Source organism: Anomaloglossus baeobatrachus, chromosome 10 (assembly GCF_048569485.1).
Source record: "Anomaloglossus baeobatrachus isolate aAnoBae1 chromosome 10, aAnoBae1.hap1, whole genome shotgun sequence".
Taxonomy (NCBI): domain Eukaryota; kingdom Metazoa; phylum Chordata; class Amphibia; order Anura; family Aromobatidae; genus Anomaloglossus; species Anomaloglossus baeobatrachus.
This window is the reverse complement of record NC_134362.1, coordinates 49,338,568-49,356,527: the sequence shown is the minus strand read 5'-3', so window position 1 is coordinate 49,356,527 and position 17,960 is coordinate 49,338,568. Positions and strand designations below refer to the sequence as shown.

Sequence of the window (17,960 nt, the reverse complement as noted above, 5' to 3'; positions counted from 1 at the left end):
CACCCCTTTGTTGTACCGCTAGATTTTGGCTTTAGCAGCCGGACTCACTAGGATCAAACGTTTGTCATGTCACAAAAACATTTCAAGAGTTTTTTTTAAATGGTATCTTGGTATCTCTTCATATTTATTACTTGGATTGCCATATATAATAATGACTAATGGAGGAATGAGCAATAGTGATGAGCCAGCACTACCATGCTCGGGTGCTCAGTACTCGAATTGAGCAGGCTGGACTCTCAAATGAGCTCGACTCAAGTACCGTATGACGTATAATGGAAGTCAATGGGAAACACGAGGATTCGGCACGATATCCTTTGGTTCTTCGACCGGCAGTAATTAGGACACGTCTGCGCATGCACGGTCTCAATCATGCGTTCCAGTGACTGACAGCTGGACTTCCTCTACACAGAAGACACCGATGCCCACGCATGCGCCATACTACGGCAATCTTGCTCCTTCTCTACTTCCGAGTATACTCAGTTTTCCTAATTGGAACATTGATTCAACTTATCACACCTAAACATGTCATGGGTACACACCTCTCAATCCCACTCGTCTATTGGCCGAGCTCATATATATAAGGTTGTCCTTCCCTCCCCAACACACACCTCCTGATGAAGAAGCATCAAAACGTGCATTGGGGCAGTGGTGACACTACAACACCATGGCTGATTTACAGTAAGTGCTCTTTTTGCTATATCATTTTTCCGAAAGACCCTAATGGGAGGCCATGTTGCTCGATTGAGTAACGAACAATGGTGAGCATGCTCGCTCATCACTATTGAGTAATACATGATCACCATACATTAACTGTATACAATTATTATTTGAAAAAAAACAAAACACTTTTATTTCACTGACATTACAGTGCTGCCATATGTTTGTATAAATTTAGTGTATACAGCCCATAGCTTTATATACATATACAGTATGTATATGATGCATACATATGCATTGCATACACATACACCTTACATGCACATATATAAAAAGATTTCCAATATAAACATTCCCTCCCCTGCCAACATTGTACCCCCCCTTCTTCCTAACCCTTGCCCACCATGGTCACATGACCACAGTTCCTTGGAGGCACTGCACAGGAGATAGGATACTTGAGAACTTTCATTAGTGAAAGAACCACTTTTCCACTAATGAAAGTTCTCCAGTCTCTTATCTCCTCTTCTGTTCCTTCAAGGACCTGTAGTCATGTGACCATGGTGTCAGCAAATAGCGCCAGTATCTCTACAGACTTACTCATCGCCTTGGCCGGGTTGCATCCTCCCCCGCACGCCACCAGCCATTCACATGTGCTGCTGTATCATTCCCCTCTTGGGTCCTATGCACGCAGCCCAGGTCTCCAGCCAGGAGTGTGTTTAGGGTGCGTGTGCGCACACCAGCCCTCTTCTTAAAGGGCCAGCATGCCATTTCCCAGAAATGCCTCTCATCCTATGGCTGACAGGCACTAGGTATTTAAGGCACCCTCCCATTAGGGGAGATGCCTGCGCAACACTCCTAGTTAGTCAGTGTTTTAGTCTGCTAGCTAGTTGTCAGGTGCCATTACCCTTGTATCCACTACCTATATCGGAGTCTGCCTTCTCATACCGATCTGTCCCTGCTGTGCCCACCATATCTGTTTGCACCCACCCTGTGCAGCCTTCCTCAGTCACGTTGCCTGCACCTGTGTCTATACCGGTGTCCATCACCTGTCCTGGGGGCCGGCTGCCACAGTCACGGTCACTGCCCTGGAAGTGGTACCTGGCGTCTGCCTCATGGTAGGTTCTTAGTTAAGCCTCTCCTATTAAAGGGTAAGCCCAGGTCCCCCGTGGTCCAATGGGTCCACTAACCCTGCTCACTGCCCCCACATCGGCTGCGACAGCAGAGGCCCTTTATCTCATCTTGGATACTGTACAGACTTGATATTATCAGTGTAGTTCCTGCTTTGCCAAAACAGGCGGCCCATAGACTGTCCAAACCCAATGAGATTGTGCCAGTCTGGGCTTCTAAACTTTGTGTAATTGTGATTTTGCAATTATTTTCTTTACAATTTTTTTTTTTTTTAATCAATAGACTATTTACAGGATGAAACATATCAAATTTCTATAAAAATATATTTATTTTGTATAAATATAATAAATAAATATATACATAAAATAGTCATAGACCCTATGACTCATAGTATATAGTGAAATGTAATCCATATTCTACCCACTTAAATACAAGATTTACAAAAACCTCCTTTGTCTCATAGGTTTTCAATGCTTTCAGCCTTAAAAGACATATTGGTTACCCCAGCGTCATCCCCTCTTGTCCTTTTAATACTTCTGGCCTTCTTTTTCCTCCAAAACCAATAAAAGAGGACAGAAAACACCAATACTCCAGCGAGCATTGCCACGCCAACTCCTATAGCCACATAAGATCCCTGTGAGGCAGAGGTGTGAAAGGTGCCACATGGTCCTACAGGATCTCCTTGGTCCAGCTCTTCCTCTTCTCCATCTCCAGGCTCTATCTGGCTTTCTCCTGCATCGTTTATGGCTACCACACACACCCTGTAAGCAGTTCCTGGGAGGAGATTTGTTATCGAGAAGAAGCGATGTGACTGATTGAGCAAGGGTCCTTCCTCCAGTGGTTCTTCAGGTCTACCACACATCACTCTATAGGACTGGACCGTTGAAAGAGGAGCACACCAGTTCACCTCTATTCCAGCCTGTCCAGGAGTAACCTGTTTTAAATTTGGGGAGTCCGGAAGAACTGAGCTTGGACTAATCCCAGGACAGAGACATTTCCCTCCTGACATCTTCTGTATCTCATCACAAGGTATCTGGAGATGTTTGCAGCGATCATATGGACAGGCTTCATTAGAATAAGGTGGGGTCTCAGTGACCACCTCAGCACCATCATCTTCATCTTCATAGTTATCATCATCATCTTCATAGTCCACGTATTCAGTTATGAACAGAATGCGTTCCTGCGTCGTTTTCTGACTCTGTGTTATGCCCAAGGTTTGAGGGACAGAAGCTTCATTGTTCATCCTAAGTGGTGAAGAAGTAGGAATAAAGCCTAAACCACTACTCCAAGGTAGAGTGTCATTACTGTCCACTGATTTTGATATGTTTTGTTCAACGGGCAAACCAGTGACGGCCACACAAAGTAGAACCAGGAGGAAAAGTGGAGATGTGTGAGGAGACATTATGGCCACAAGGTTCTGAAATGGAAACAAGAGGGATGAGTGAAGAAACAATGATGAAAAATAAATGTTACTTGCATTATTCTTCTAAAATATTAAAAAAGCTGATCATATATGACAAAGCAATCATAAAATATCCAATGCATGAAGAAACAACTTCTAGAATTGTTACACGGTGGAAAACTACTATGAAATGATGCTGCAATTTATCTTCTTTCTACCTATTACTCCACAAAGGCAAATATGTCACCTGCCCTGAATGTGCCAGGTCTGTTCCCACTGTTTGGTAACAGTCCCAACAAATTTAGGAGCAGTTCTGGTTGGGATTAGGGGCGTCTCTGAATTGCCAACACAACATGGTGGGAAGGTCATAGAGTCACTGGTGAAAACGCATAGAAAAGGTCTCATCTGAAAGAACAGTATATGGCCCTTTGTGGTCCAAAAGCTCATCATAATGCACAATTCCACCTGCTTTGGAGGTGGTAGCGGCCCTCTTTGTTTTTGGGCTCCAGGTTGTCTGCCCCTGCATAAAGCACATCAGTAAAGTCAAGAATGGGATGCCACTAAATACCTAAGAGTAAACTAAACTGCAGTAATCCAAACAGTGGTGTTACTAATCATTGATAGACTACATTCCCTATGTAAGCATGCATGCAGAGAAAGCGGATAATCAGTTCCAACCCCCTCTGGACGCCTTACCCCAGAATGACCTGAGATTTCATGTAAAAAAAAAAAATCATTAATACTAAAGCTTTCCCCACAAACTCATATATATCAATCTGTCCAGACCACTGTGGGACACGGACAGAAAAGGGCCCATGTGCAAGAACAAAATATGGGCCCTCACTGTCGGACATGGACTGAAAAGGGCCCCTGTGCAAGAACAATATATGGGCCCTCACTGTCGGACATGGACAGAAAAGGGCCCCTGTGCAAGAACAATATATGGGCCCTCACTGTCGGACATGGACAGAAAAGGGCCCCTGTGCAAGAACAATATATGGGCCCTCACTGTCGGACATGGACAGAAAAGGGCCCCTGTGCAAGAACAAAATATGGGCCCTCAATGTCGGACATGGACAGAAAAGGGCCCCTGTGCAAGAACAAAATATGGGCCCTTACTGTTGGACATGGACAGAAAAGGGCCCCTGTGCAAGAACAATATATGGGCCCTCAATGTCAGACATGGACAGAAAAGGGCCCCTGTGCAAGAACAATATATGGGCCCTCAATGTCAGACATGGACAGAAAAGGGCCCCTGTGCAAGAACAATATATGGACCCTCACTGTCGGACATGGACAGAAAAGGGCCCCTGTGCAAGAACAATATATGGGCCCTCACTGTCGGACATGGACAGAAAAGGGCCCCTGTGCAAGAACAAAATATGGGCCCTTACTGTTGGACATGGACAGAAAAGGGCCCCTGTGCAAGAACAATATATGGGCCCTCAATGTCAGACATGGACAGAAAAGGGCCCCTGTGCAAGAACAATATATGGGCCCTCACTGTCGGACATGGACTGAAAAGGGCCCCTGTGCAAGAACAATATATGGGCCCTCACTGTCGGACATGGACAGAAAAGGGCCCCTGTGCAAGAACAATATATGGGCCCTCACTGCCAGACATGGACAGAAAAGGACCCCGGTACAAGAACAATAAATGGGCCCTTTGCAGCCGAAAAGCTCATAAAAATGCTTAATTCCTCCTGCTTTGGAGGTGGTTATGGGCCCCCCAACCTCTTGGGCCCCTGTGCAGCCGCACTGGCTGCACCAATGTGATGTCCACCCCTGGTCCAGGCTGTCCTCTTCTGCGTCTATAACATACTGCTGACATATCGGATTATATTTTCAATGTGACTGTTTGCCAAATCCTATATTTTCTTGAAATATGTAAAACGATGTGTACATTATAATAAACATAATAACTGATCACCTACGAGTAAATACATTTTTTTTCTCTATGTTTGTTTTTATTTCTTTTTCATCAATACAAACAAACCATGGTTCTATCTTGTAATTGGAATCTTGCTGTTTCCAAACAACATTCTATTGTTTACAATTGTTATTGTTTTATTGTTTACAGCATTATAAAACAGTAGCTTTCACTGAGAGTCTTTTCAAGCTTTTTGGGGGGGAATGTGACAATACTTGTATCAATATAACCCAACAGTAACAAAAACAGTCCAAATAAGTAGAAATAAGTAGCAAATACAATTCTAAAAAAAGCAAATCCCCTTTTGTACAAATAATCCAACAGTAACAAGAAAAGTCCAAATAAGTAGCAAATAGAATTCTGAAAAAGCAAATCCCCCTTTAACAATTTGCAGACTCTAATACAAATATTTATCTTACCTTTGCTCTTTAGATATAATGTATCAGCGCTTCTTTATTTCCTTTGTGACCTTTTTTGTATCTTTTTTAACTTGAAGAATTTCCACCTTTTTAGTAAAATACAACCTTACGTGAACACAATTCTTCACTGTCTGAGTCTCTTGGTCACACGCTCTGACTCTTTATATTACACAGGACTGTGATGTCATCTATCTCACCCCCTGAATCACCGCCTGGGTATGTGGGAGTAATGAAGGGAGGAGAGACAGACACAGGAGTACATCGATGGGAGTGCTGGAGAAGTTACATTACTAAAATATTCTTTCCAGATGTTTTGTGCAGTGTGGGAATCTTTAGCTTCCTAGCAGCAGATGTGCACCGCAGACTGTTTTTAGTGGGTGTCTCGTTAGGAATTTTTCCCTATAAGGCCATTTTAAGTGATAAATTATCATTTTCTGACATTTTAAGTATTTGTGTTACGAATACCTAAGAACAAGGCTCTAGATACTGAGCAAAGTGCAATTCACAGGATTAGAATTCTAGAATCACCTGACAAGGCAATGGCAAGAGAATGAAATATTTATTGCACCATTTACATGCACTGTAAAAATAAACTACATAGAATAATGTGCATTTTAAAATACATGGAAATTGTTACTGATTTCACAAGGAAAATCAACCAATTAACTCTATTAAATTACAGCCAGGTGTTATGCACTGTCCGGATCCACACACGCAAATTACTACTATGGCGTCAGACTCTGTTCACATTGCAGAGTCCGATAGGCAACTTAGTCTCTCTTAAGTGCTCAGCTCAGTTGGACGTCGGCTGAGTTGTTTCATTGTTCCAAACCGTGCTGGAGTTAATCCTATTGGGAATAGTGTGCAACTCTTCTGAGAGCCAGGTTGCTGATTACCTTCCACAGCTGCTCCCTTCCTATTTAAGGCTGGGGAGTGTAGGTATCTCTTAAGTGCTCAGCTCAGCTGAGCATTGGCTGAGTTGTTTCATTGTTCTAAGCTGTGCAGGAATTAATACTTTTTGAGGCTGTGTGCAACTCTTTTAAGAGCCGGGTTGCTGATTACCTTCCCCAGCTGCTCCCTTTCTATTAAAGGCTGGTGAGTGTAAGCCTCTCTTAAGTGCTCAGCTCTGCTGGGCATCAGCTGAGTTGTTTTCACTACTCCCAGCCGTGCGGGAGTTAATCCTTTTTGGAGCTGTGTGCAATTCTTCTGAGAGCCAGGTTGCTGATCACCATCCACAGCTGGCCTCTTCCTATTTAAGGCTGGGGAGTCTAGTAGGAGATCGCCGAAGATAGCTTCAGCGATCCTGGTTTGAGTGGTTGTCAGTTCATGGTGAGCAAAAGTTGTTTTTGTGTGTGGTGTGAACATTCCCTAGTTGTGAGTTTATTCCCTACCCTTTTCTTTATACCCCTGTACACATATAGTCTCTCCTTTGAGTGCAGAGTGTACGAGGTTTCATTTTTTCTTGTCCATGTATTCTGTGGGGTTTTGTTCCTGGGTTTCCGGCCCGCCCCAAGAGTGTGGGGAGTAAGATCAGGGCTCAGACAGGAGACAGGGTCACGTTGGGGGCTCGGACATGGCTGCCATCAAGCTTACCTCCAAGAAGAAGGACAGCGCAGAGACTCAAGTCTAAGGGCCAGTTAAGGAAGCCCTGGTCTGTTAGTACATTCCCAGTGACACCAGGCTAATATGTGTGAATGTCTTCTGCAACATTAAGAGATGAACTCAGATTCAGTGAAGATTTTTACCCAATTTCGCCTGTTATATGCCTGAAAAATGCTAAAGAACCACCACTTGCTTTGCAGATGTTCAGTCTTTTTGAGTCCTTTTAGCTTCTTTAGTCTTTGAAAGCAGTGAAAGAGTTAAAAGAAGTGACCTAAGCATTCCTCAGACAGCTTCTGTTTGGAAGCCACTCACTAGTTTCTATTTACAGTGAAAAAACAAAAGACCCTGTGGTGAATCCACCACAAAAAGGACCAAGGAGAAACCAAATAAGATGTGTTTCCCTGAAGCCTCTTCTGCTTGAAAAATGTCTATAAAGACACCATGTGCTCATGTCCTAAAGGGCTATACTCTTATAGCTTCATCACTGCATGGATCCCCAACTTCCTCAATTTAATTATCCATACATTATATCACAAAAGTGAGTACACCCCCCACATTTTTGTAAATATTTTATTATATCTTTTCATGGGACAACACTGAAGATCTGACCCTGTGATGCAATGTACAGTGTCAGTGTGCAGCTTGTATAACAGTGTAAATTTGGTGTCCTCTAAATAATTCAACACGAGTCATTAATGTCTAAACCACTGGCAACTAAAGTGAGTACACCACTAAGTGAAAATGTCCAAATTGTGCCAAATTAGCCATTTTCCTTCCCCAGTGTCATGTGACTCATTAATGGGGAGCAGGGGTGTTACATTTGGTGTTATCTCTCTCACACACTCTCATACTGGTCACTGGAAGTTCAACATGGCGCCTCATGGCCAAGAATTCTCTGAGGATCTGAAAAAAAGAATTGTTGCTCTACATAAACATGGCCGACGCTATAAGAAGATTGCCAACACCCTGACAATGAGCTGGAGCCAGGTGGCCAAGACCATACAGCAGTATAACAAGACAGGAACCACTCAGAACAGGCCTCACCATGTTCGACCGGACAAGTTGAGTGCTCATGCTCAGCATCATCTCCAAAGATTGTCTTTTCAAAATAGATGTATGAGTGCTGCCAGCATTGCTGCAGAGGTTACAGGAGTGGGGTGTTAGCCGGTCAGTGCTCAGACCATACGCCGCACACTGCATTACATTTGTTTGCATGGCTCTCATGCCAAAAGGCAGCCTCTTCTCAAGATGATACACAAGAAAGCCTGAAGACAAGCTGATTAATGACATGGATTACTGGAACCATGTCCTGTGCCTGGATGAGACCAACATTAATTTATTTGGTACAGATGGTGTCAAGTGTCAACCAGGTGAGGAGTACAAAGACAAGTGTGTCCTGCCTACAGTCAGGCATGGTGGTGGGTGTGCCATGGTTTGGGGCTGCATGAGTGCTGCCAACTGTGGGGAGCTACAGATCATAGAGTAAACCATGAATGCCAACATGTAATGTGACATACTGAAGCAGAGCATGATCCTCTCCCAACAGAAACTAGGCTGTAGGGCAGTATCCCAACATGATAACGACCCTCAAACACACCTCCAAGACCACCACTGCCTTTCCAAAGAAACTGAGGGTAAAACTACTGGACTGGCCAAACATTTTCAGACCGAAACCCTACTGAGCATCTGTGAGGCCTTCTCAAACAAAGGGTGAAGGAGCACAAGGTCTCTAACATCCACCGGCTCCGAGATGTCGTCATGGAAGATGGAAGAGGATCCAGCGGCTCCTGTGAAGCTCTAGTGAACTCCATGCCCAAGAGAGTTCAGGCAGTGCTTGAAAATAATGGTGACCACACGAAATATTCACACTTTGGGCACAATTTGGCCATTTTCACTTAGGGGTGTACTCACTTTTGTTGGTTTAGACATTAATGGCTGTGTTGAGTTATTTAGAGGACACCAAATTTACACTGTTATCCAAGCTGCACACTGACACTGCACATTGTATCACAGGGTCAGATCTTCAGTGTTGTCCAATTAAAGATATAATAACATATGTACAAAAATGTGAAGGGTGTACTCACTTTTGTGATATACTGTGTGTGATGATCATTTTACCCTGACATTGAATCCAGAAGTGTTGTAACGTCAATGACTGTTACAGGACATCATGTCGCTATGGGCAGTTCTGAAGCCTACAGGATCATATGATGGAGTGATGGAGCATAGTCATCGCACAGTTCAGAAAAAAAATAAAATATTTTTTTTTTTTAACAACTTCTAGGCTCAGAAACTATGAAGTTGTAGAGTGACGCTGGGCGGTATTCGTAGGCGAGGGATTGACTCCGGATTCCCCAGAAAACTACATACAAGACATAGTCCTGGCTGGGTGTGAGGACTTGCATCGTGTGGACTGTACGCCCGTAAAGGACTCATTTTTCCGTTGACATCAGCTGGCCAAGACCAAAAGATGACTCGCTTCCATATGGACACCACCAGTTCAGTTCAAACTACAAGCCTTTACTTAACGATTCATCTCCACAAACTTTATACACCAGATTAGCTCTTTTCAATTGTACAAAGCATAATCAGACATATTGTTTCAGGTCTTACTTATCTTGTGAGTCCCAGCTCAACCCAGCCTAACACTACAGTCCAATTTGTGGTGATCACCTTCCCTTCAGTGGCTCCTTGTCGATTCTCCTCGTAGGGGTCGGGAGTTTTGGCACTATAGCCAAAGTAGAGCCTTGTGCTCCCAGACACTTCCATATCCACACCTATACCCCTCGTATTGTAGGGGAAAAGGTGTAGCCTGTAGTGTCAGAGAAGAGCCTTGTGCTCTTGGATGTTTTGGGAGACTCTGCTCGGGAAAGCCAACTTTGCTCATGTCTCAATGCGTTTCAAACTGTTACCTCTTAGGCTTGGGACCTAGTCGCTAAAGTCTCCAGACCCTTCTATCCATATGGAGGCCGATCTCTAGCTTCAGCATTCCCTAGCATCTAGTGTCACGGTCTGCACTTGAGGATCACGCTATCTCATAGAATAGAGGGAAAGAGGTAGCCCGTAGTGTCAGAGTACAGCCTTACGCTCTTGGATGTTTTGTGAGACTCTGCCCGGGAAAGCCAACTTTGCTAAATGTCTCAATCCATTTCAACCTGTTACCTTGAGTAAAACCACCAAGGAAAAAACGATCAAACGCCCATTGATAGAATTTGCAGATTTCATTATGTAAATACAAGGACAACATGAAAAGGGCTTGAGGCCTAGTCGCTAAAGTCCTGTTCTCCAGACCCTTCTATCCATATGGAGGCCGATCTCTAGCCTCAGCATTCTCTAGCGTTCAGTGTCTTGGTCAGCACTTTAGGATCACGCTGTCTCGACTCCAGTCTCTTTTCTCCACTACAAGTCACCCACTGCATGTGACCTTCACGACCTGCAGACTATATGTCCGTATCGATCGCCCACTAGGTTTTCACTAAAATTTCTAGAAGGAACCGTCTCTTACCCTATCAGATAACTCCTCCCTTTGTGGACTAGTGCCAACAATTAACTATTTCTTACCCTATAGTCTGGTACTACCTATACATATAGTCTTATTGTACATTACACAGTAATCTACATTCAGACATCTCCAGTCACAAGCGTATACATTAGGTTCTGGTCACGGCTATATTTTTTTATTTTCACTGCTGTCTCCACAATAGGAGCAGAATGGTGAAAATAACCAGAATTGCCACCAAATTATGGACCCTATAAACTATATTGAGGTCACTTGAGTTTCCACGTAGAGCGTCCCGTATATATGTGAACACAGTCTTATAAATAAATAGTCTGTGGTTGTGCTTGCGTGACATTCAAAGTTTATGCATGAGATTGTGTCATTCATTTCCTTCCCCATACTCCTTCTTAGGATTATTGCATAGAAAATTAAGGACCTCAAGATGCCCTTTTGGAAAACATTTCTTCATTAAAGTTTATAAGCACAATAGTCTGAACCACGGTCAGACAATCCATTCATTCTTGTAGAACGGAGGGAATTACTGTATATTTATCTTTATGAGAAGTTCCATCAATGAAATGCTAGCTAAAGAAATACTATGTAGATTCTGTACAGAATTAGAACCATTGTTTATTACTTTTACAATTTGAACCAACAGTGACACACCAGTCCATAGGCCGTGTCTGGTATTGCAGCTCCGCTCGATTGACATCAATGTCATACTCAACTTCTGGGCAGATGTTTTTCTAATCGTGTTCAATCCCTTTAAGACTCTGCAGTGGGCGTCATGTACATAATACTCAATTATTCCATACTGACATTCCCCTGATGAGTCTCTGCACAGAGCAGACTTCCTTTACATTGGCAATAGTCAATGTCCACAGCTTCTTGTGAGATGCCATGTCTTTAGGGAACTCACTGTCTTCATGATTTGCCTTTCATTGTTTTAGTTTTTGGAAAACTTTGGTGTACTTAATTGGAGTACTTGGGTAAGGAGAGAAATAATGTATATATCTAATGTATATTTAGTCAGTGTAACATGCAGCTCTTTATGTAAATGCAAAAATTATGTTGAAAAGTAGACAGGCTCTAGGGGCCTGTGCACACGGCAGTGCCCATACAGCAGCACATATACAAGTGCATCTCCAAAAATTAGAATATCATCAAAAATTTAATTTATTTCAATAATTCAATACAAAAAGAGAAATGCATATATTATATAGAGTCATTACACACAGAGGGATCTATTCCTCTATATAAGGCCCCTTTCACACGTCAGTGATTCTGGTACGTTTGTGCTTTTTTTTAAACGTACCAGAATCACTGACATACGCAGACCCATTATAATGAATGGGTCTGCTCACACGTCAGTGATTTTTCACTGCACGTGTCTCCGTGCGGCGTACCCGCGTGTGCGTGATTGCTGCACGGAGACATGTCCATTTTTTTCTGGCATCACTGATGTTCCATGGACCACGCAGTGGTGTGGTCTTGAAACACGGGCCAGAAAAAAACGTGCATTTAAAATAATAAACATTTTAACTCACCCGGCGTCCAGCAATGTCCTCTGCAGCCCGTCCTCCCTGCTGCTTCTGAGCCGGCTCATTACTGTTGCGCATATTCATTATGCGCGACACAGCCGACCCGGAAGCAGCTGCTGCAGGGGTCACAGCCGGCCGGATGCTGCGTCGCGGGAGCGATCAGCACCATGGAGAGCGGGAGCGGGCGCAGGTGAGTGAATCTCTAAGTGCAATCATGGGCCATGGAGAACGGAGCCCGGATTGCACTTAGACAACCCACGTGTGCCGTGATTTTCGGCACACGCAGGGACATGTGCGTGTTTTACACGCCAGTGAAAAACGTCTGTGTTTTTCACTGACGTGTGAAACGGGCCTTATATAGAGTCATTACACACAGAGGGATCTATTCCTATATATTATATAGAGTCATTACACACAGAGGGATCTATTCCTATATATTATATAGAGTCATTACACACAGAGGGATCTATTCCTATATATTATAAAGAGTCATTACACACAGAGGGATCTATTCCTATATATTATATAGTCATTACACACAGAGGGATCTATTCCTATATATTATATAGTCATTACACACAGAGGGATCTATTCCTATATATTATATAGTCATGACACACAGAGGGATCTATTCCTATATATTATAAAGAGTCATTACACACAGAGGGATCTATTCCTATATATTATAAAGAGTCATTACACACAGAGGGATCTATTCCTCTATATAAGGGTAGGACCGCACTTTGCATTTTCACATTGATTTCAGCAGCGTTTTCAGCAGCAGCGTTTTCATGCCAAAAGTCATGCGTTTTGGTTTTCCATGATAGTCAAAGGAAAATGTGGATTTCCTGTCCGCACTTTGCGTTTCAAAACGCTGCGTTTAATTTGCATAATTTGTGGCAAAAACCATGCGTTCAAAAAAGCAGCATGTCAATTGTTTTAGCCATTTCTGCAGCGTTTTGCTAACATTGAAGTCAATAAGAAGTGTCAAAAAGCAACAACCATCAACATTCCAGCGTTTTACCTGCTTTTTAGTTGCAGAAAGAGTGTGTTTTTAACTTCAAAAACGCATGCTTTTCTGACAATAAAATAATGGATTAATATGTCCCTTTACACACACATAGTCCGACAATGAAATTAAAGAAAATTATGATTGTATTGCTATTTTAACAATAAATATTATAAAACCGCTATAATTTCATGACATATAACTATTTTCTTTATTAATTCAATAAATATATATGTTTTGCTTTTTTTTCTCTTTTTTCATTTTGTTTGACTGTTTAAACTTTATTTAGCAGTGTCTTGATGTTCAAAACGCATCTGTCAAAACGCAAGGGAAAAAGCATGTAAAAAGCGCTGAAAACGCATCTAAAACGCGGTAAATACGCATGCGTTACTGCAAGTAGCACGACGCAAAGTGCGGTCATAGCCTTATACTTGCTGTACTACCAGGCTTCGCCCGGGTTAATAACTGCTGTTAACAAAATAGAATGTATTAACAAAAATGTATTCTGCACACAAAAACCACAAAACAATAGATATAAATGTAATTATTAAAAGGCAAAAACTAAGCTAATAGAAGCATTTCACAACATATATTCCAACACCACAGATATTCCACACAGATTTAACTAAATTGGCCAAGTAATGTGCTCCGTCTGTCTCTTTCCCCGTCTGTCTCTTTCCAGGTCTGTCTCTTTCCAGGTCTGTCTCTTTCCAGGTCTGTCTCTTTCCAGGTCTGTCTCTTTCCCCGTCTGTCTCTTTCCCCGTCTGTCTCTTTCCCCGTCTGCCTGTCTCTGTCTGTCTCTTTCTTTGTCTGTCTCTATCTCTCTGTTTCTTTCCCCATCTGTCTCTTTCCAGGTCTGTCTCTTTCCCAGGTTTGTCTCTTTCCCCATCTGTCTCTATCTCTCTGTTTCCTTCCCCATCTGTCTCTTTCCCCGTCTGTCTCCCAGTCTCTTTGTCCGTGTCTTTTCCTGTCTGTCTCTTTCTCTGTCTGCCTGTCTCTGTCTGTCTCCTTCCTTGTCTGTCTCTATCTCTCTGTTTCTTTCCCAGGTCTGTCTCTTTCCCCGTCTGTCTCCCAGTCTCTATGTCTGTGTCTTTTCCTGTCTGTCTCTTTCCCTGTCTGCCTGTCTTTGTCTGTCTCTATTTCTCTGTCTCTTTCCCCGTCTGTCTCTATCAAGGTCTGTGTCTTTCCCCATCTATCTTTGGCTGTCTCTCTGGCTGTCTCCTCCTTCCCTGTCTGCCTGTCTCTGTCCCTATCTGCGTCTCTGACGTATCAAGGGAACAATACCGTTATATTGTTCTCTCTACTCAAAGTTTCTAAGGTGTTGTACACACCATGTCTTTTCCATGTGGGTAAATATGAGTTTTTAAGAGGAAGACGTTTCAGGAAACGCCAGATTTTTTTCTCCTTTTTTATATTTTTTTTGTTGTGGTTTCCTGGGCGTCTTTTTTGACTTTATAGCCACCAGTGTTTTTTCTTTGTGTTTTTCCAGTGTTTTTGTGTAATAATTTTTACTGGCATTTTCAAGATTTTTTAAAATCCATTCAACAGTGAAGAAACCAATTATAACCATTTCTGTTCCGCGTGACATTTTTGGAAAGCTGAAGCCGTTAACAGACGTTAAAAGGACTTGACATATGAACAGGGAGACTTTTTTTTTTTTATACACACAAATGGGAACTGACGAGAAATTATTGAACCGAAGTGACTTCTATGGGGCCTCATTCCTCTGTGCTGTGAATTCCATCTGTTTTATTATTTTTCAGTCATCCATTCCTAATCAGCTTTAGGCCGGTGTCCAATAGCTGTCACACAGAGTTTTGCACAAACTTCACCGACTGTCATGGTGGCATCAGGCTCTATTCACATTGCATATTCTGACACTCCGCCCAATAGTTTCTTGTTCTGGGATCAACACGAGCAGACTCGGGCGTTGACCTGCTGTGAGTTAATCTCTGCTAGTCTGCTTAATAGGCTCCTGTGATCACATGTTTTGAGGAAGCCAATCACATCTGCTCTCCTCCTATTTATGCTGGATGAAATCTTCTACTCATGCCAGCTATAGTTTATTGTTTGTTGGTCTATGAGATTTGGTGTCCCAGACTTTATGGTGAAACTGTTGCTTTTGCTTGAAGTGGTTGTGAAGTTAACCCCTGTTGTCTTGTTGTTTCCTTCCTGCTCTTGTTTTCCTCCTAATCTCTTATTGTCTTATACCTCTGTGTGTGCATGATGAGTTTTGGTTTCACTGTCTATTTCTGTGGTTTTAGTAATAGAGAGCTGTGGAAAGAAAGCGCAATAGGGTCTTACCCCAATATAGAAAGGGTACAAAGGTAAAATCAAACTCACCTATAGTGGTTGTGCCAGTCACAACCACTATGCAGGCATGTGAGAAACCGAGTCCAGGCAGCAGTCCCAGGTACGGCTGATAATAGAGAGTAGAATAAGAAAGGGTTCTCAATACCGTGCCAAGGACCCAAACGGATTCAGAAGGAGATTAATGCTTCTTTATTTTCCATGCATAAGTCAACACGTTTCAGGAGTTGCAGCTCCCTTCATCAGGACAGCAAGCAAAGAACATCAAATCTGTTGGAATCGAGGTCTGGGCAACCTAAAAACCCCAGGTCTTGACGTCATAGGACCACCCACAACCTAAAAAAAACAGCAAACAGAAAAAAACCACCAGCCAACTCAGGTCAAAATGGCAATAGCCCTCCTAGTGACGTCAGGACCTGGGGTTTTTAGGCTGCCCAGACCTCGATTCCAACAGATTTGATGTTCTTTGCTTACTGTCCTGCTGAAGGGAGCTGTGACTCCTGAAACGCGTTGACTTATGGATGGAAAATAAAGAAGCATTAATCTCCTTCTGAATCTGTTTGGATCCTTGGCGCGGTATTGAGAACCCTTTCTTCTACGCTCTGTTATTTCTGTGGTTTTAACACACTCCTATCCTGTCTCTCCCTTGGGGGGAGAGGGAATAAGATTAGGACGGCTCAGGACTCGAGCAGGGGCATGAAGGAGACTCAGGCCTCTCCACCATTAGGAGTAAGTTAGGGATAGCATAGGGGCCCCCTAACTTGATGGACAGCATTGGAGCCCTGGTTCCTCGCTATCCCATAGTCATTGTGACAATAGCTCATCATAATGCACAATTCCACATAATTTGGAGGTGGTCCTAGGCCCCTTACCTCTGGGCCCCTGTTCGTCTACGTGTGTGGTAACCAATGATATTTCTGCCACTAATTTGGATTTATACATTAGTGCTAATAACTATATTTGCTTTACAAAATGTAACTTTCTCTCTTCAGTTCAAATCCTAATAAATATGGCATTAGGTGGAGTAGGAGATGGGAACGCTTTCTTGCCAGTGATGATGATGATGAGTTCAGAGGGGGCTGATCATGTGTATACTGGGACTTAGGGGCAGGAAGTGTGGTCATTAGCTCCTAATATTCCCATTTGCAGGGGGTGCAGTGACTAAGTCCATGAAATGCGTGGGTGGGAAAACAATCGGGATTAGAGAGAGTGAGGAATTAAAGGAAAAGAGAAAAGAATCTGCTGTCTGAGCAGGAAGAGACATCAAGTTATAAATAGACAAAGATGAGAAGTAGACAGAAAGTCTAACAGACGACAGCGTGCAGGAAAGGACTGACTGACACCGCTATTAACAGGTAACCCATGATCCCAGCTCCAAATCAGATCCCATCAGAATGTGTCATATGGAGGAATCTGTACAGTATCCAATCATTTATTACTCAAACATGACCCACCAGATTACAAGTCTCCATCTTTGGTGCCTTTGATCTAACCTCTACAGTCTCCTGTGCAGCCTGTCTACTGCGTCTGGTGGTTGAGCATGCATACATTAATACGCATTGTAATGCTGCGTCCGTGTCTCTCCTTTCTTGCAGGGACGCATTCTGACTCACCGCCGCGGCTGGCTTCCTTGTTGCCCGTCGTCCCTGCTCCTTCCTCTACGTGCGTTGCACTACCGCCCACCTCCCGGAGTCTGTGTGCACGTCACAGGACCTCCAGGAGCACAACTAGAAAGTGTGCGCACGCTGCTGCTCTTCTCTTAAAGGGCCAGCGCGTCACTTTTAGCCTATCGGTAAGAGGCACGAGGTATTTAAGGCAATCTCCCACTAGGGAAGGAGCCCGGTCGACACCATAGATCCTGTTAGTCATTTGGTTCTGCCTAGTCAGTTGTCAGGTCACCTGTCCCATCTGGTCCCGTTCCGTTCTGTTCCTGCCTGATCTGTCTGGTCCCTCCCGTTCTGTCCTGTATCCAGTCCTGTTCAAGGCTGTCCCTGGCTACCAGCCCGTCCTGCCTGTTGGCACCTGGTTCCAGTCCCATCCTGCCTGTTTCTGGACTCTGCCTGCCCTGTTGGTACTAGAGACTCTGCCTGTCCTGCCCTGGCCATGCCTTCTGCCTTGCTAGTGACTCTGCCTGCCTGTCCTGCTCTGTTGGCACCTGGTTCCAGTCCCATCCTGCCTGTTTCTGGACTCTGCCTGCCCTGTTGGTACTAGAGACTCTGCCTGTCCTGCCCTGGCCATGCCTTCTGCCTTGCTAGTGACTCTGCCTGCCTGTCCTGCTCTGTTGATACTAGAGACTCTGCCTGTCCTGCTCTGGCCATGCCTTCTGCCTTGCTAGTGACTCTGCCTGCCTGTCCTGCTCTGTTGATACTAGAGACTCTGCCTGTCCATCCTGCCTGTGCTGCCTGCCTTGAGCCACCCTGGTGTTCCCTATCCACACTTGAGACTTGATCCTGTCTGCTCCTG

The 17,960-nt window shown here is 43.7% G+C and overlaps 1 protein-coding gene across 2 annotated transcripts; it reads right to left on the bottom strand.

Annotated features, from left to right (window-relative positions):
- Positions 1 to 2,094: 2,094 nt before the first annotated feature.
- LOC142254675 (LRRN4 C-terminal-like protein) lies at positions 2,095 to 17,199 on the bottom strand. Of its 2 annotated transcripts, none has more exons than XM_075325861.1 (2): positions 17,111 to 17,199; positions 2,095 to 3,202 (listed from the first exon to the last, which is right to left on the bottom strand). In XM_075325861.1, exon 2 carries the CDS (start codon positions 3,185 to 3,187, stop codon positions 2,243 to 2,245), a length of 945 nt encoding a protein of 314 aa, XP_075181976.1. In that variant the 5' UTR covers positions 3,188 to 3,202; positions 17,111 to 17,199; the 3' UTR covers positions 2,095 to 2,242. The 2 variants fall into 2 exon arrangements, with proteins under 2 accessions (XP_075181976.1, XP_075181975.1); XM_075325860.1 differs by lacking the exon at positions 17,111 to 17,199 and adding an exon at positions 5,537 to 5,658.
- Between the last annotated feature and the right edge of the window lie 761 nt (positions 17,200 to 17,960).